At 34.2% G+C, this 20,870-nt stretch overlaps 1 protein-coding gene across 13 annotated transcripts in view; it reads right to left on the reverse strand.

The window, feature by feature from the left end:
* The window catches only part of TDRD3 (tudor domain containing 3), a 184,207-nt gene that overhangs the window by 23,753 nt on the left and 139,584 nt on the right, over positions 1–20,870 (reverse strand). For all 13 annotated transcript variants that reach the window (XM_063618788.1, XM_055245351.2, XM_063618785.1 and 10 more), the window contains one exon: positions 15,814–15,939. In XM_063618788.1, the coding sequence (XP_063474858.1) occupies positions 15,814–15,939 (126 nt within the window). The remainder of the gene's footprint in view (positions 1–15,813; positions 15,940–20,870) is intronic.

The raw sequence follows: 20,870 nt of genomic DNA on the forward strand, positions 1-20,870 counted from the left end.
CAATAGTTCAATAAAGTGAGCTATTACTATTACTTCACAAATGTAAAGTTTTATTTTTTATAATGCCAGGTAACAACATAAACAGTTTTTCTTTTATTGGTTTGAGTCAAGCAATTTGACTATTGTATCCCAGTGAGTTCACCTAACACAAAATGCGAAACTAGCTCTTAACTGGCACTTTACAAAGTGATTTTACAATTCATCTGGATTACTTGACTAATGTAATACTAAAAAGAGACTAAGAATCTTGTCATTCACAAAATGTTCATTTTTCTTCCAATGAAGAAAGGAACCCAGAGGCAATCTATTTACTAAGACAAATCCTACCAGCTTATCAAATACAGTCATCATTTTTATAAAATTCATGCAAGTTAAAGTTTTTCCCTCTCTTCGTATCTACAGACACGGAGGATTAACTCCTCCAAGAACATGACTATTGAGAAGAAAAGTGTAATAAAGCAGTAAAATTCACTAATTCAAATATTTTCACACCAAATTCTTCACATTACTGCACGTTCCAAGACATTTATCCTCAAAGCTTAGATGAATACAAATAATTCTGTTCTGTATACTTTATTGGCAAGTTCCTAAATTTACCAAAGAATTTATCACTAGAATACATTTTTCAAATGGGATGTTCATCAATTTCATAATTTGATAAACCTCATAGTATTGTGTTTCTTCATTTAATGAGTGTTATAACATGCAGTGGCATAAACTTTGAAACAGACTATTTTTCTAAGCTCTCTCTACTCTTAGTGACACACTATAAATTGTTTAGGTTCTTTTTCAAACATTTACCATATTTTGGCATGGTACCAATTAGAAAGAGATCAAGTGTTCATGATGCAGGCATACTATTCAATGCCACAACAAGATTATTATATGGTAGTTTACAAATTAATTATATTATCATAAGAGTATGTTCTTAATAGGATTACTTGGTTTCCTATTTGGATTTTGTTTTATAATTCCACAGCTAGTAGTGGACAACACTTTATAACTGACATGAAAAAAAATACGATGAGCACTAAAAAAATTTTTTCTCATTTAAAAGTGTGTTCCATGTTACAAAAATCTCTTTTCATAAAATGGTCAATAATAGACAGATAAGTCAATAGGTTAAGCCTCATGAGATTAAACAAAAGTTTAAACAAAATTATTTTCTACCTTTTCTTACTTTCTTTACTGAGATAAGCCCCCAAAGGAAAAATTTAGTAAATATCACAACTTTTTAAACACTGATATCTCTGTCCACATGCAATACACGTGCACACACACGTGTCTTAGAATGCTCAAGTATATAATTAACATTTCAATCTATTTAATATATTAATATCTGGCATAAAGATGAGCTCTAGAAGGCCTGAAACATTGTCAATATTTTTAGGATTATATTAATGTTACCAGCAGAAGCTAAAACCAGCTTTATAGGGCATTTTCCAATACTGAATTTTGCTGACATCCTAGGGCAATAATATAGTCACTATGATGATACAGATTTTCAAATGGCAGATTCTTAATGAGAACCTCTACTGAAAATGGGCTGAGGCGTTAACTGTTACCAAACTTTTCTTGCAGCTAGAAACTAATAATGATCTGTCACAACATGTTTCTATTTTAATTTTGTTTCCTTTTACTTTTTAAAAGTAAAATGTAATCCAAAATTACAGAACATTTATAAAATTGAATACACATACCCAGAGACTTGACTCCAAAACAACCACTACCTTGAGTGTCTTCTCATTCAAGCTATAAATTGCTTTTAATCACTTATACATATTTCTCATACAGCCTTTGTCATGATCTTTTTTATCACAGCTGTATAATAGTTCATCCAGCAGATGAATGACAATTTACCATTCTCCTACTGTTGGATGCTTAAGTAGCTTCTGGTTTTTCACTACCATGATAATCCTACAATGATAATCTCCCAGCAATTAGCTTTTTTCTTCTACTATTTCCCTATGAGACATTAGCAACTATGGGATTACTGGTTTAAAAGTTATGAACATTTTTAAGTGTTTGGAAAAAATAATCAAAAGGATCATACTAATTTTCAGCACCATCAGCAATGTATAAGAGTACCCATATCACTGCATCCTTGCCAGCATAAGTATTATAATTTCATTTTTTCCACTAATTGGTAAATTTAAAAGTGTATTTTACGTTTCAATTTGCATTTGATTTCTACCATATTTTCTTCTAATTTTTAGTTATGAAAGATGACACTGCTACTTCAGCAAGAAACCATACTGAGCAGAAGTGAATGGTTCAAGGCTTAAAAAAACAAAATAAAAAAAATCTTTAATAATGTTAATCTAATCATGATATGAGTAATTGTTATTATGCTCCACGGTAATTAGGCATTAATGGCAAGCAGCTCATGTAAGTGGCTATTATTACTATTATTTACAGGTAGTCAGACCAAGCGTTCTGAGATTGCTGGAGAGGATTGGAACAAGTAGAGCAACAAGCTCTTCTTATGCCCTCATAAACATCCCTTGATCAGAACCCAGGTGTGATCCAGAAGGCAAGTTCTCTTTCTTCCTTAGCTGCAAGCACCCTCTATAAACTGAGCACCCAATAAAGATAGCATTTTAAGTTTAGTTTGGCTGAGGGTGGGCTAGGACTTAATTTCTGAGAAGCTGAGGCAAATCAGAAAATACTCAAAGCACTGACCAAACAAATAGCCACCAGATTGCTTATCTCTTCTCTCTACTATACTCCTCAGGTTAAGCTTTCAGTGAGACCTCTGAAGAACTTTTAATTCTGAACTATTTCCATTTCCTTTCCCACAGAGAAAATGAATGGACTAGAGGCACATTTATATAACCATTTTCCCAGTCAACCTTACTAACAAATGGAGCAGTGAGCTAAGAAACAAGATTCAAGGGACTTCCCTCTGCCAAAATCTTTCTCCTTAACACTGTCTGAATTTTCATGCATTAGAGATTCTTTGATGTTTCTAAGCACATAATTCCGGGAATATTACAGAAGAAAGGTGAGAGTGGGAAGGTTAAGAAGGGGTCATAATAATCCACTCTCTATAGTGAAGATTAATTTAGTCAACTGGGTTTTACATTCTTAGAATACTTAACTGTTAATCAGAGAGAGGATAGAAATAATATTTTCAATATGAAGAGGAGATAGGGAGAAACAAAAGGAGTTAAGTCATTCTGGCTTGCTTTAAAAAGGGATATTTGAGGACAACAGACTACAGAATAGGGAAGAAGAAGGCTAAGCCTATGATAATAAGAATTTATATTTCTATAGCTCTTGGGAGGTTATAGAGCACATTTACATAGATCATTTAATTCTCACAACAATCCTGTACTGAAATTGGGACCCAGAGATATTAGGTAACTTACCCAAAGTCACATAGGTAGTTAAGTGGCAGAGCCAGGACTCGAACCCAGGTCTTCTGACTCCTCCTGTGCATTTCCAGCTCCCCTGGAGCTGAAGCAGGGGCAAAAAGGGAGGTGGAAGTAATTTGCCCAAGACCAGCCTTGCCCTCTCCCCTTCTCTCAAAGGCCAAGCAGAGCAGATATTCACCTCAGAGATCCCTTTTCACCAAATCCTTTCAGGATAAAGCACAGTGTCTGAAAATGTTTTCCGGCCTTGGGTCCAAGAATGGCAAAAGTGGTGAACAATGTCATGAGATTTTTTTTGGTTATACTTTGCCATTTATGTGAAATTCATTGGAACCTCAAAGTATAGTAATTCTCATTTCAGAATATAAAACATTTTTTATAATGAAAATTATTTAAAGCAGTTTGCTTAAAAATTTTGCTTAGCAGTTTCTGTCAAAACTTTGAAATTATTTTGAAAACTGCCTAAGAATCAAGACACCAAATCTACCTGTAGCCCGGTATGACCACTTTTTTCCTATCTTAATCATGTTCTCTCAATGACTATTCCATTAATGTAAGTATAGTCATTAGGATAGGAAATTCACATATTCAGTCTTTTCATGACCACTTTAAATATTTTCAATAAATAGGAAAGTGTATCATCACCACCTTGAGATGTAAATTTTTTATTTATTTCTAAATTATGCCTAAAATTTTTTAATGTAGGCTTTTATAATTAAACTTTTATAACAAAATTTAGACTTTCTAGTCTCTAGTTCCTTACTTTTTCTTAAATGAATTATATATTTTAATTTCCCATCTTAATTATTTACATTTCTAATGAGTTTTAAACATATTTAATGAGAAATTTTATTTCCCTTGCTAATTTCTAAAGAATACAATATAAATGGACTGGGCATATAATCAATATTTTATCATTTCTAGATCTTTTTGTAATAAGTTCCAATACAAGTCAGTCTCTAAAAGTCTTTCCATTTATGAGAACCACCACCAGTATGGCCAAGTACAAAGTAAGCATTTACAATAATCAGAGCATACAAAAGATCAACCAGGTATGTCAATGTATTTGTGCCCAAGGCTTTTAGAGGCTTTCTAAACTTTAAATGATGCTCTATTTATTCATACTTCATTTGAGCACTAGTCCTGTCTGAGTTGGAAAATATGCAACCTATATAAAAGCCACATGACACGCATAAGATGAATAAAAAGGTAAACACTCACATAGAAAACAAAATAAAAGAGGAAGAGAATGAGGAGGAGGAGCTTAAAGAGAAAAGAGAAACAGAGGGAGAACAAAAAGGAAGAGAATAAACAGTTCACCTAAAACAGACCGAAAATTTAGGGTAAGTACCAATACTCTCAACCCCTTGATATGTCTCCTTTTTCCATTTGCTTTAATACTTCAATTTCATATTCTAAGAATCTAATCAAGTCTAACATTCTTTTGGGTACTGATGGTCAAATTCATGATTTCCTAATAATAATACTTATATTATCTGATCACCTTAAGCGAAAAAAAATACATTCGTGTACATTCTCCACATTATTTTCAGCCTTATTAAGTCTTTTCAAGATAAGATGGTTACGAGTGTCCTAACTCATTCATTAAGTCGTACCAAAAAAAATGGTTACCAACACTTAAAATTACATGTCCCTAAATTTTACAGTTTGAATCATACTGAACTAAAATTAAACTGACTTCTAATATGTTGCTTTGTATAATAAACTAATAATCACGACCAAGAGGGTTGACCCTAATTTCCTAATTACACAATCTGGGAAAAGTGAGCATAATCAGACATGATAAAAGACGCCAATAAAAGGTTGTTAAACAGAAGTTTTTGAAAAGTTAATATTGGGCTTCCCAAATTACTTCCTAAATTATCTCATTCACTTAACATGCTGTTATCATGTACAACTATAATCAAGACCCATGCCAGCAATTGTTCTAGACTGGTACCATCTCAGTGTCATGGTAGCCTTAACAATATTAGGTGGCTTCTGAAGGGAAGAAAACATACCTTCTACTTCTCTTATATCCTTTTAATCCCTTGAGCATATAGACCAATCTATTTTTCTTTTTTTTTTTTTTTTTTTTTTTTTTTGAGACAGAGTCTTGCTCTGTCGCCCAGGCTGGAGTGCAGTGGTGCAATCTCGGCTCACTGCAAGCTCCGCCTCCCGGGTTCACGCCATTCTCCTGCCTCAGCCTCTCCGAGTAGCTGGGACTACAGGCGCCCACCACCACGACGGGCTAATTTTTTGTATTTTTAGTAGAGACAGGGTTTCACCGTGGTCTCGATCTCCTGACCTCGTGATCCGCCCGCCTCGGCCTCCCAAAGTGCTGGGATTACAAGCGTGAGCCACCGCGCCCGGCCAGACCAATCTATTTTTTAAAGTAGCTTTGGTACAAAAGGAACTCAAAGAATATTTGTTGAAAAGCTATCATATTAAACTGTCATGTACAGGTTTGGTGTCTGAAGAAGGACTTTTCAGTAATAAAGGTGACCACCAGGAGTATACCATCATTCAATAAATAATTACTCATCTCCTTCCACTGTTTTAGCTAACCACCCAGTTCATATACTAACTTAAAATTCTGATACTATCAAGATTTAAAAGAGAAGGTACTTATAGTATACATCTATTGATTATTTATAGAGTTCCTTTGCATGAACTCACTTTGAGATCTCTCAAGTGAGCTCTGGAGTTTGATACGGAGTATCACAACTCATCTGATTTATCAACTGGCATCAGGAAAGTAAGAATAGGAGATCAAGAGCATTTAAGTACTAATAAGAGTTTGTTAGAAGGTTCTGAATAACAAGCTTTTAATGAATTAATATACTATTCAAAGGCTTCAGAGACAACAGAGTAGCCTATTAATAAAAGAGCAATATAAATGTTGATACAAAGTAGAAATTGTGGTCTTTTAGGAGGCCTCTTCTCCATTTAAAAATGTACACATACCCAATGGAATTTACTAGTTTTGACAATTTTTTCTTTTCTTTTTTTTTTTTTTAAAGAGATATGGTCTTGCTTTGTTGACCAGGCTGGAGTGGAGTAGTACAGTCATAGCTCACTGCAAGCTTGAAGTCCTGAGCTCAGGCAATCCTCCCATCTCAGACTCCTGAGTAGCTGGGACTATAGGTTCATACCACCTCACCTGGCTAATTGTTTATTTTATTTTATTTTTGTAAAGTCAGGGTCTTGCTATGTTTGCCCAAGCTGGTCTCAAATGATCCTCCTGTCTTGGCCTCCCAAAGTGTTGGGATTATAGGCATGAGCCACCATGCTCAACACAACACTTTTTTTGATTTAGTAGCCAATGCTAGCTTAACGACAGAAAAAAAAAAAAAAAAAGGAATTTCAGGTTTTGGCTTAGACTAGATTATTGTGGAATAACAAATACAAAACCCAAAGAAATGATGAAAATACCTCACTGCTGGGACATATAAACTTCATGTAGGTAAGAATGTTATCAGGTAAGAATCACAAAAAAAACCCAGCAATATTACAAAAACGATAACAGGGGTCTTCATAAATAACAATTTCTGAAAGTTAATATATAAAAGTTTCCAGAATTAGTTAAAATAAAATTAAAAGATCAGTGAGTTGTATATAATTGTATGTAAAATAAAATCTTTATTTGTATGCAATAAAATAGTATTACTAATGGCACAAGTACTTAAAAGGGACAAAATTTCAGGAATATATTTTGTCTTCTACTCACAGAAAGGAAGAGGCTTGGAATGTGATTGAGGAAAAATTGCTGTTTATATATTTAATCTCTATTAATAACATAAAAATACCATATTATTAGAGGTTTGGAAATTCTAAAACAATGTATTCCAGAGATAAATCTTTACCCATGTTATGGATGAGAAATTTAAAAACTAGAAAGATAAAAACAAATAGTTAAGATGGTTTCCAAGTATTTCCTGTAGACATTGTATAATAGGTTTCATACAGGAAAAAAAAATTCCATGAGAAAATAACTTTGTGAAACACATACATTATATATCTCTCTTGGAGATTTAAAATACATATTAACTTGTTATTGACTCAAAGAAGTCCTGTAATCAAAAAATGTACTTAAATTTTTTTAAATCTAGATTTTCCAAATTTGTTTAACTATGAAGTGGAACTAATGTCCTCAGAACATACTTTAGAAAACCCCAAGCAGGGTGGACGAGGCAAGAATAATTATGTACAAAAAAATAATTTTTGTATTCTTATGATGGTCTGGGTTGTTTACTAGAACCTCTTCATTATGTTTACTCTTATTAAACTATATGAGTTTTTTAAGGCAAATAAAATGTACTCACTGTTGTAGTACTTCCTTTCCCTTCTGAATGGAGCTCTCAGCCAATGACAGGCTACTAAAAGAGTTATTTCAAGCCAAAATGTAAAACTCTTGCCAGTGGTTCCCAAGTTTAATGGAGCTGGAAGCTCTATAATACCAGAATATTTCTCACAGGGAAACAGAACAACTCCACTCTTTTACTAGAGGTATGACAGTGAAACCCATTATACATCATTCTAGAATAAACAGCACAGGTCCAGTAAAGTTCAATAAATTAAGATCAGTAGTAAGGGTAGCCCATATACATCAAAAGATACCACTCACCAGAGGTAAAAAGAAAAAGAAATTTAAAAATTAAAAGGCCAAAAGGATATAATGTTTATGAAACAATGGAAATTGAGAGATGACTCATAAGACGATAAAAGTAAGACTAAAAAGAAATCGTATTAAGCAGAGACATACATAGGATTTAAAAAGAGAATGAACAACTGACAACTCATTATGGTATGCAATCAAATATGTATCATAAGTCCACTTTTAGTCCATCACCATTAAGGTTCACCATCACTGACTATAAAAGAGAAAAGCTGCACTGAGGGAGTTCCATCTGAAAGGGAATAAAATCTATGGTAAAATGAGCAATATTACTTTTCTGCTTTTTTAGATGCAGATGAAAGCAGCTCAGAAATTCATCAGAAACTGAAACAGGTGTGTGTGTGTATTCAACAAGGATGCCTTTTCAATTTGTACAAAATCTTTAAAATATATTGACATGAGTGTCAAGATATATGCCCAATAGAAGACTAACATCTCTGAGACCACAGAAATAAGACAAAACAAAAATATCCTTCAGATCCACTTATTTTACTACTTTATTTCTGTGCACTGAGTATATTAGCAAGTCTTCTACATATATTTGCAAAATAATGGTAAAATTCAGTACAGTCTAAAATGACAGCTTTAAGAGTATCTATAAGTAAAGTAAATGAAAAGATAAAATTTGCACTTCCAGGAGAACAAGTTTTAGGACTACTGAACAAAAAGTATCTAAGGGAAATATAAGATCACCTGAACAATTCCAGCCCCGTTCAGTTGTGGCTGTCACCCATGATGCTTCCTTAAGACTATGCTGAATGAAGGAGGCCGGGAGCGGTGGCTCACGACTGTAATCCCAGCACTTTGGAAGGCTGAGGCAGGTGGATCATCTGAGGTCGGGAGTTTGAGACCAGCCTGACCAACATGGAGAAACCCTGTCTCTACTAAAAATACAAAATTAGCCGGGCATGGTGGCGCATGCCTGTAATCCTAGCTACTAAGGAGGTTGAGGCAAGAGAATTGCTTGAACCCAGGAGGCGGAGGTTGTGGTGAGCCGAGATCGCGCCATTGCACTCCATCCTGGGCAACAAGAGCAAAACTCCGTCTCAAAAAAGAAAAAAAAAAAAAAGACTATGCTGAAGGAAAAATCAATCTATTATATAATATTGGATATACATGAATGAAAAATCAATCTATTATATAATATTGGATATACATGAACGAAAAATCAATCTATTATATAATATTGGATATACAGGTAAAGTATCATAAATATACTTCTTAATTAACCAATGCCATATATTCAGAAGTCCATACTTTAGGTTACCATTAATAAAGGGGAGATTTAGGTGATAAAAGATTACTGTAATAGCTTCTGGTATTATTCACGTATACAAAAAAAAAAAAAAAAAGAATGCTGTGGACTGGGCAAGGTGGCTCACACCCATAATCCCAGCACTTTCGGAGGCCAAAGCGGGCGGATCATCTGAGGTCAGGAGTTCAAGACCAGCCTGGCCAACATGGTGAAACCCTGTTTCTACGAAAAATACAAAAACTAGCCTGGATAGTGGCAGGTGCCTGTAATCCCAGCTACTAGGGAGGCTGAGGCAGGAGAATCACTTGAACCCAAGAGGCAGAGGTTGCAGTGAGCCAAGATCGTGCCATTGCCCTCTAGCCTAGGTGACAAGAGCAAGGCTCCGTCTAAAAAAAAAAAAAAAGAAAGAAAGAAAGAAAGAAAAACAGAAAGAATGCTGTAGATTTTTCAAATAGTTATGCTAACCTAATATTTAATATTTTTAATCTAGCATTTTCCAAATTTGTTTAACCATGAAGTGGAACTAATGTCCACTTAGTAATAGTTAAATAATTTGAGGCTTAAATTATTTTATGAATTGTAATTAAAGTTAGAAACAGATGCATTATTATTAAAATAACTTTAAAAAGAGTGACAGCATGTGTTAGGTAATATCCTGCCATGTTATTTCACTTTGGGATTGACTTCACCATCAGAAAAATGAAACATGAAATAATAACATAATCTATACTTTCATTACTCAATAAAGGAAAACTCAGAATACCCAGAAACCTTTTAAATATGTTTTTACATATAGTTTAAATAGATCATAATATGTTACTATCAGATATTAGGATTCAAACAATACTTTGTACAGATTATTAAAATAGCATACTATTTTCTTAGTATTAATTTAAATGGTCAATTAAAATGTCCCCTTTGAATAATATAGCTAGATCAAAACTAAACCTCAAGTTTTTCATAATATTCCGTTAGGCTTAGCTATCACAAACTGAATTTGGATTTAAGGGTTAGATACGAATAAATTTTAAGGTAACATTTATGCATATGGAATACATTTATGAATAAATGCTCTGTCCTTCTGTGTCAGCAGTTTTTATATCTCCAGCAAAGTGTTTTTGTATAATCCGCAACCTCCCACAAAAATGGTAAAAGGCTGGGTGACAGATGAGGAAGAAATAAATAAAGCTCCATCTAACACAACCAAACTTTACTAAAAGAAAGCTTAAAGATACTGCATGGAATCCCTAAGTTCCATGTACCATGATTTGAAAATTATGTTCTTAAGTGGGGCTAAACTAGCCATAGAGTTTCCTTCTGATTTACCGTTGTTTATATTGCAAAAGAAAATGAGCACTGCTCACATGGCGATCTCTGAAAGTTTCCCAAAATATGTGTGGTAGAAGAAGATGTATTTCAGTGACCTTAACCAGTAAGTATGAAAAATTATAACCGCTAACTTATTTAAGAACTTATCAGTAAAAATGAAAAATCTTCTGGACTAGGGTCACATAGGTGCTTGTATTGTTTACTAAATACTAATTGGCAAAACCGTACTGTTACATAATTCTAATCCTCCTTTGAGGTCAATGGTTTTAATAAGAATTATTCTTTTTAATATCTACTATGATATTTTATTATCAAATGAAACTAGATGGCGCCTAATTTTATAACTATGACATTAAAATTACTAACACGACCTATATCTAGGACTCATTTTAAACTCATTACTGTATGTATCACAACTCTCCATCACCCTCCTCATTAGAATTATGGAAGATTCTATTTTTCTTTTTAATATTATAATAGTGATGGAATAATTTATAGCTTCTTATTAATATTATTTGAATTTGAAAAGGTAACTTTCAAATGTGCTTCCCAGGATGACATTATAAAATAAATTGTATACAAAGTTACTTCAAAACTAAAACTTCAGATTAACAGTTCTTTACTTTAAAGTATGCTAAAATGAAAATATATATAATTATCATAAAAAAAGAACCCAAAGGCCAGGCGCGGTGGCTCACGCTTGTAATCCCAGCACTTTGGGAGGCTGAGGCGGGCGGATCACGAGGTCAGGAGATCGAGACCATGGTGAAACCCCGTCTCTACTAAAAATACAAAAAAAAAAATTAGCCGGGAGTGGTGGCGGGCGCCTGTAGTCCCAGCTACTCGGAGAGGCTGAGGCAGGAGAATGGCGTGAACCCGGGAGGCGGAGCTTGCAGTGAGCCGAGATTGCGCCACTGCACTCCAGCCTGGACGACAGAGCGAGACTCCGTCTCAAACAAACAAACAAAAAAAGAACCCAAACCCTCCTAAAGACACATTTTACTTTTTAAATACATAAAATATATAAGAACTTTTTAAAGAGATACAATTCTTTAAGTTATGCTTTCTTCTTCCACATTAATTTTATCTTTAAACTAATATGGAATAATAACCTATAATTATTTAAATTAAAACTTCAGTAAATAAGATTTTCTCTACTCGTTTTTTGTTTAAAGCTTCAAGAAGAATTCAGACCCTAATTAGATATTTCAGTTTGTTTCATATAATAAAAACTATGACTTTCTTATCTTTGTGCAGAGGGCAGGGATTTTTGTGTTTTATAGACTTACATATACCCTCACCTAGAACAGTGCCCGACGCCTAAGAGATGTACTAGATACATAATGAATATTTGTTGAATAAATGAGTATTCTACAGAAAAACACTTAAGATAGGATGATCACCTAAAAGACAGTAACAATTTGCCTATCACCTTCCAGAATTACTGGCCAAGATGATGTGTATTGTATGTTAAGGTCTTAGAACTAACAATTACCTACACAATAATCATTTTTCTAGTTGAAATAATAGCTGAACAATGATCATTTCCTGATACCAAGAAGCAGATACTATGAACTTTTAAAAAGAAAGTTTAGATATCAGCACACTGTCAAACACTTCTTAGGATATAAAAGTCTCAATATAATTCAGGTCATTAATATATATGGAAAATGAGGACCCAACAATGTTTTCCCAGGTTTAGGAGAGCAATTCAGAAGCAACACAAAAAGTTTGCCTGACCAGCAGCACCAGAGTATTTTACAAGCTTCCAAACTGTCTGTGGCATCTTTTTACTGGTTTCCTGGAATTCGTCTTAGAGTTTAAAAGAAGTAATTTGGAAAGGGCCTGCGGTAAACACAAGTAGCAGGTTTTCTTTGCCCCTAATGTTTTCTCATACAGTGGTAGGAAATAGAAAATAATCTGTTTTTGTCCATACATAATTTTACTAGTAAAATATGAGACTCCATAATGCTTCATTTACTTTGCTAAAATAAGAAAAATCCTACAATGTTCAAAGAACTCATTTTTTGAGATAAATAAGAGCATTTATCCAGTTAATTATGAGCTGTGCATCTCATGTGTGTTAACTAGAAAGTTCACTGCAATAAAGACATCAAATTAAGATAGAATACCTTAAGATAGACAAAAAAAAAAAAAAAAAAAATACAGGTGAAATCCAGCTAGAATAAATAAATCAGGGATGACAACAAAAGTTTGGTGAATCATTTTGAAGATAATTAGTATTTAATCATAATCAAAACACACATTTTGGCCATATAAATGTGTACTCAAAGACCCCAACATTAATACTTTCAAAATATTTCAAAAATATACTCCCCGTGTATGTTCTGGAAGTAAAAATACATATCCACACAAAAAAGAGAAATAAATATTTGGTCTACTGACAAATTTAAGGCAAATAATTTCTAAATATCATGAGAAAAACATTAACACTTAGATTTAAAGTATTAACTTGATTTTTATTTTAATTTTCCATACAACAAGCTACTAACTTAGTCATCGAGTCACTTCATATATCATGCTTTTTATTTAATGATTTATGCTTGTACTTTTAAAAGACAACACAAGCAACTAATTTTCTACAAAGGCTTTTGGCTTATATGCAGGCTTTTTTGACTGTTTTTCTGCAAACTAGTTTAAAAAAATCTTCACTAAATGATCACTGCTACATTTAGGAAAACAAGGGTTTTCCAAAATCTTGTGGCAATACAAACATAAATCTTAATGAAAGATACAATACCATTTCACAATAAAAAAAATTGTAGTGCACATATATAGTGCACAAGTTAAAAAATTAAAAATTCCACAATCCATAGTGTAATTGTGCTAAGGCCTCTCTAACCATTTCCCTGCAGCTTTGCAGCCCTTTAATTTTTCTAGTATGACTTACCAGTTACAGTTACCTTCTTATTGGTACAGTGAATGTTTCATTTTTTGATAATTTTGTACATTTTTCACTTAAAACTTGTTACAGTTTCCTCTTACCAAAATTTTTAAAAAGTACTCAAAGACCCCAAGATTAACACTTTCAATACTCTGATGGGCTCAGAGAATTCTATATTAACTCTACATTGCATGTACTGACAGCAACACAGACTATATTTCTTCAGGGTTTTTTTAACATCTATATGCACACAAATATTTTTTAAAATAGAAATAGGTCGAGATATGTTAAGCTGGTGGCCTCTATATTTCGAGGAGACATTTCTCTCAACTAAGTTAATTATTTATGCAGATAAAGAAGAAAGACTGATCACAATGTGCATGATCCAGAGATGTTTGTTATAGTAACTTATGCAAATTCATAAAACATCAACAACCACTTGATTATAAAAGTAGGAGAAAAGAAATACCAGAACCTCTAAAAGATTTAGTGATTCTATCCTGCTTCTTTCTGTAAAATATTTCAAATATTTTATAAAAGATTTCTAAGTTGACTGCAGAAAAAGAAAATAGGTTAATAAATGACATAATAAAGGATAAATATTCACAAATAAGTAGGAAGAATATGAAAGTATTGTAGTTCAGAACAGAATCATTAAATGAGCTGTATACCTGATAAATTTATTGTCCAGCTAAGTTTATACAGACCTAAAATCAAGGATAAAGCAATGAGGACTCTTAAGGGAGAAATAGGAAAAGTCACTGACTGTAGAAAGAAAATGATCACTTCAGGACCAAACACCTCTGAATAGAAGAGCTACAGTGAGGAATAAGAAATGTGCTCATCAGCTATGGCCACCCTGGAACAGCAAAAGGAAGGAGAGAAGAAACCACGTAAGAAAACTAAATTTTTCTTTAGGGAGAGAAGAATAAAATTAATCTCTTATTAAGTATTCTAAAAAGTAAGAAGTAAATAACATAAGAATTGTATTTTGAATCTTTGACTGCTATGGCTAAAAACAACTGGGAACACAATAAATAGCAAAACAGGACTCAACTTCTAGAAATACAGATTCAATAAATAATTACTTTCATCATTAAAACTAGATTGAAATGTGTGTATTAATGGAAAAGAGAGAATGAAAATAGCCATCATATGAGAACCTCTCAGAAGAGTAAAAATATAGTTACACCAAGTTTCTCCAAGAAAGATGTAAATTAGATATTGATGATTTGGTGTTTTTAGGCAAACAAAAAGGCAAAAAATAAAGATCCATGGCCCAAAACATTATTACTACTATTAAGTTTTTTGTTTTTCTGTTGCCGTTTTATTTCTCTTTTTGGAAGGTAGAGAAGGGGTACCACTGAAGATATGACAGAAAAATTTTAGAAGACCAAAACTAAAAGCAGTTCATGAGAAAACAATGTACCCTTCATTGATGAAGGTTACTCTGGATGATATAATTTTCTAGAATATTTTGCTATTTTAGGAAAATACCAACATATTTGTTGATATTGGCTTATAACCATAAATTTATTAACAGCTACTCATAAATTAAAGAAATGAAAGAAGTACGAAAAACTTCACAGAGCTAATTCTAATATGTCTTGTATTCCTGTTTTTGCCTAAATGTAAGAATTAATCTATATAAAATCACATAAGTTCTTTATCAAATGGACTCCATGAGTCAGTAAGTTCTAAGTTACATCATCAAAGTTATCACACAGCTTTGACATAACATTTGGTAACAAAACTACTCCAATAATTAGCAAACAGATACTTTATAGTTAATTTGTACATATATACGTCAATATATATGCAGTAAATGCAGTGTAAAATCGTATATAACTTAGTGGTTTTTTTAATTTTACCTGTAACTAAAATAATAAATGATATATGCACATCCAACAGAGATTTGAACTTGACAACTGCTGGACATAATTTAGTAAAATTCAAAGTAACAAACTGGGAAAAAAAAATATGCATAAAAACCCATTTCACATGTACAAATTTTTGGCAAACATGTAAATAAGGGCACCTATTTCCAAAGCATAATACAACAAAACATTATACAAGAAAAGTAATTCAATGCATTCATTTTTATTGTAGTTCAGTGTAAGCACTGAATTAAAATCTTACTTTGGGGTAGCCAGTTATAAGTAAATTCAAAATATTATTCCACTTGTACATTTTGTATGGCTATCTAATTCTTTAGAGCTATATATTTTCTTCAAAATAGTTTATGCCTTTGTACAGAATATGTATCACGTACCCATGCCTCTGTTTGAATGGGCTTGATATTGCTCAGTAGCACCTCTTCATAGTTTCCGTAGTCAATGAATTTAACAACTGCTGTCATACCTGAAGAATGGAGGGCTTCAACTTCCGCCCGGTAAAACTGAGGAGGCAAAAGGAGTTTTAAATATGACAATTGGTATTGTCTATAAAGGGCAATATTTGAGGGAAATGTAAATTCTTAAAGTGTTCCAATGTGTAATATTCTTTAGAAGGAAACTTACCTTTGGAACCCTTTCGACTAACATTAGTAAGACAATTCTTTTTTTTTTTGAGACAGGGTCTTGCTCTGTCACCCAGGCTGGAGTGCAGTAGCAAGATCTTGGCTCGCTGCAACCTCCACCTCCCCAGCCCAAACGATCCTCCCATCTCAACCTCTCGAGAACCTGGGACTACAGGCGTGTGCCACCACACCTGGCTAATTTTTTGGTATTTTTTGTAGAGATGGGGGTTTCACCATGTCGCCCAGGCTGGTCTCAAACTCCTGAGCTCAAATGATCTGCCTGCCTTGGCCTCCCACAGTACTGGGATAAAAGGTGTGAGCCACTGCACCCAGCCAACAATTCTTATATACTAATCAGAATATATAACTACAGAGTAATTTATTTTAAAAACAGAAATATCTGACTTAAAAAAAAAAAAATTCCAAAAAAGGCGGCTCACTGCTTCATTCATCACAAGTGGCTAGAATGAAGTAGGAATGTCAAGCAAGAAGCTAAGCCCATCACTTAGATCCAGTATTTATAGGATTAAAGACATTGCAAGTCCGGAGGCTTATCAGTTCCCTTAGTGTTAACCAGCTCTAAGAACTGATGCATATTGACAAACTCACAAGGAACTGATTTACTTAACAACTATAATTTTATCTACTTATTTATTTATATTTATTTTTAGAGACAAGTTCTCACTCTGTTGCCCAGGCTGGAATGCAGTGGTGTGATCATAGCTCACTGCAACCTCAAACTCCTGGGCTCAAGTTGTCCTCTTGCTGCAACCTCCCGAGTAGCTGGGTCTACAGGTGCATACAATCATGCCTGGCTAATTTTTAAAAATTTTTCATAGAGACAGGGTATTGCTAGGTTGCCCAAGCTGGTCTCAAACTCTTGGCCTCAAGTGATCCTCTCTACTTGGCCTCCCAAAGTGTTGAGATTACAAGCATGAGCCACTATGTCTGGCCAATAACTGCAATTTTAAAATTTATCTGTTAAATTAACTGGGAATAGGTCATCCGATTGCAGTAATCTTTCAGTACAGATCATCCCATCCAAAACCCAAATTGTAGGTCTGAATGTTGCTTAACTACAATTTAAAAATTTATCTGTTCAATAACTAATATATAGCTCTATTTATCTGTTAAATTAACCAGGAATAGGTCATCTGATTGGAGCAATCTTTCAGTACAGATCATCCCACTCAGGACAGAAATTGTAGGTCTGAATGTTGCTTAGTAAATGTGAAATGGACACAAAAAACAAATTGCTCTTAATGTTTCTTCAAGCTAGGGTATTTGAATACTCTATTATAGTATAACACTATCTACTCTAATAGCATTTTTATTTATTTATTTATTTTTTTTTGAGACAGAGTTTTCCTCTGTCACCCAGGCTGGAGTGCAGTGGTGCAATCTCAGCTCGCTGCAACCTCCGCCTTCCGGGTTCCAATGATTCTCCTGCCTCAGGCTCCCGAGTAGCTGGGATTACAGGCACGTGCTACCACACCTGGCTAATTTTTGTATTTTCAGTAAAGACAGGGTTTTACCATGTTGACCAGGCTGGTCTCGAACTCCTGACCTCAAGTGATCTGCCCGCCTCTGCCTTCCAAAGTGCTGGGATTACAGACATGAGCCACTGCGCCCACCCAATAATAGTATCTCTTAAGAGGTTCACTAAAATTAGAAAATGCTAAAGGCAACAAACATTCATATTTTTCACATCCTTCTAAAAAATGAGTTACCCTCAAAATAGTTGGTTTTTAACCAGTATATTTAATATTACAAAGGTATTAAGTGAATCCAGTGTTTCCTTTCCAGGTCTGAATGTTAGCAAGTTTAGAGACATGATGCTGTACTTCTCATCTTAGAATTCTTATTATACCTTCCTATCTCTCCCCTCTTCCTTTATTTCTTAGCCCCACACTTTTGTGTTCTGTGAATTGTTCTGAGTTGCCAAATTATGCCAGTTCAGGTAAATTAAACAAACACTGAATCATGCTATATCTTAGCATGACTAAGATATATGTATTTTTGACTTACGATATTTTCAACTTATAAAGGGTTTACTGGGATATAAACCCAATAAAAATGCTAAAATCTATATTTATTCTACCAGTGAAGACTTTAACTAGGAGGAATGACATAGTCTAAGACCAGGATCACAGTGGTGGTAATACTGAGGACAAATTTAAAAGGAATAAAGTTTCAGGCAAGGAAACTAATATGGAGGTTGTTGTAATATTCCAGTTGAGGAAAAAAATAGCTGAACTAGTTTAGCAGTCTACAGGAAGAACTTTCCAGAAATTCCCAAATTCTCCTATGGAAATGAAGCTAGAAAGAAGGCAAGATATTGCGAGGAAATTTTTTAAGCAATATGTATACTAATGTATTAATTATCTCCAAAATATTACAATGCAATTAAGAAGATTATGATATCTTAATGATAGTTACACTCAATTCCTTTTCTTAAATATCTACCCTTGTCTCTGCCTAAAAAACACTGGAAAGTTGTCCATTCTTGACAAGCCATTTAGAAGCTACCTCTTCAATTAGTGGTTTCAGAAGATTAACTAATTCCATCTCTTTCACAGAGTATTCTTTACCTTTTTCCCAATGGTTAAGGGTGGTGTAATCTATTTAGAGTCCACAGTTCCTCACTATAACTGAAAGCACACATCTAATCTGAATCAAAGTAGCCATCTTAGAAGATCATTCAATTACTCTAAGAATGCTCCGATCACTCAAAACACTTTGGGTACTGTTTTGTTAGGTACTGAATTGTTAGGTACTGTTTTTTAGATGCTACATGACATTTTGAACATATTCAGCAGAGGCAATAAATTTGGTACTTTGATTTTTTCACCACAGCTATTACTGATGGGCAGTATTAATTTTTGTATACAATTACAATTAACATTAAACCTTTATTAACAATCGTAACAGGTATTTGGAGGCCTTTTATTACAGCACAGCCATAACTATCTGATATGCCCCAATCACCTGGCACATAGCAGCTACTCAATTATGATTTGTTGAATATTCAATTAATATTTGTTAAAGAACTCTGCTCAATCTAATTACCTCTAGGCCTATTCTTTTTTGTTTTTGATAATCATTCATAGTCATTCATTCATTCTTTGTTTTTTTAACCATGGCTCATAACTTTTTAAAGGATGTTAGACACTGCAGATAAGTACTGGAAAGGTTCTAGAAGATGTTATTTTTTCCCAGTAAAACAGTTGTATTTTCTACTGGCAGAGAGAATATAAGCAGATATCCCTGATCCTGTAGAGAGTTGCTTTTGACTCTGAAAGGGTTGTCTGTTTTAATTTTGCAGTTACTACTCAGGGTATGATCTTTGTGGGATTTCAGTGGAAAGCCTGAGTCACTTACCAAGCCTTTCAAACATTTTGAACGTGAATTCCAATCTCTTACTTTTGCTCTTGTCAAGGTCACCAATAACCCCACATTATCCAATACAGAAAACACTTTTCCATCCTCACCTTAACCTTTCACAGGAGCATCAGATACAGTGACTATTATTTCTAAGGTAGCTACTGTCGGCTCAATAAACACTGATTTCCAATTACTTCACTTTTTCTTGCCTCCACCATGAAGGAGAAATATCTAAATATAATGAATCTCCCACTACTCAAAACAAATAGTTCCTGAATTTTGGAAAGTAGTCTGAGTTGGAAGAATAAGAATCTGGATAGTGAAGACCACCTGCATCTGCTTTTCAAGCCGTCCTAATAGCCAGGAAGTGGCCATGTGAAATAGTTCCAAATCTGCTGGTATTCCTGGGAAGGCTTTTGCTTTTCCAGAGAAAAAGAAAAGACACCCAGTGCTGTCTCCTCCCTTCCTTCCAGGCTTAAGTAAAGATGTGACAGAGATGCTGTTTCTAAATAATCATCATCCCAGTCACACAAAAATCTTAAAAGCCTATGCCATCTAGCTGTTTCACTCTGTACTCCTCCTTATTCTATCATCAGGCAACATCTAACACTCTGCTTATACCTATTATTTAATGAACACAAGAAGGCCTGGTTCTTGACCCCAAATCCTATAGCATCCTTAATAAAGGATCCACCCAAATCCCTAGTGTGAATTTCAATTCCTTGAAATCTTCAGTTACCTTTACTTACACCATTCCCTTTAGCCACACACTCTCATGGGCACATCCTTACTGTATCAACTGCAACCTATAAAATATTTATTTTGGGCCGGGCGTGGTGGCTCACACCTGTAATCCCAGCACTTTGGGAGGCCGAGGCAGGTGGATCACCTGAGGTCAGGAGTTCGAAACCAGCCTGGCCAACATGGTGAAACTCTATCTCTACTAAAAAAAAAAAAAAATTAGCTGGGCATGGTAGTGCATGCCTGTAGTCCCAGCTACTTGGGAGGCTGAGGCAGGAGAATTGCTTGAACCTGGGAGGTGGAGGTTACAGTGAGCTGACATCATGCCATTGCACTCCAGCCTCGGCAACAAGAGTGAAACTCCATCTCAAAAAAAAATATTATTTAAAATATTTTTCCTCTTTTGAGTTGCTTCTCACATCCTCCCAGACCCTTTGCTCTGTAACTCCCTTACATACGTTTTTATTACCTTGCTATTGTCTTCATCCCCTCCCCATCCTACTTTTCTCATATATAATTGCTCTCTCCAGCATTAACTAATTAACAGAGTTAACAAATAATTATGAAGTCCCTATACTGTGAAAGAAGCAAGACTACAGACGAAAACCAGAGAGGCACAGTCCAGCCTTCAAGGAACTTACTATCATGGTAGTGCAAAAAGATACCAATTCAAGAACCAAAACAAA

Source organism: Symphalangus syndactylus, chromosome 15 (assembly GCF_028878055.3).
Source record: "Symphalangus syndactylus isolate Jambi chromosome 15, NHGRI_mSymSyn1-v2.1_pri, whole genome shotgun sequence".
Taxonomy (NCBI): Eukaryota; Metazoa; Chordata; class Mammalia; order Primates; family Hylobatidae; genus Symphalangus; species Symphalangus syndactylus.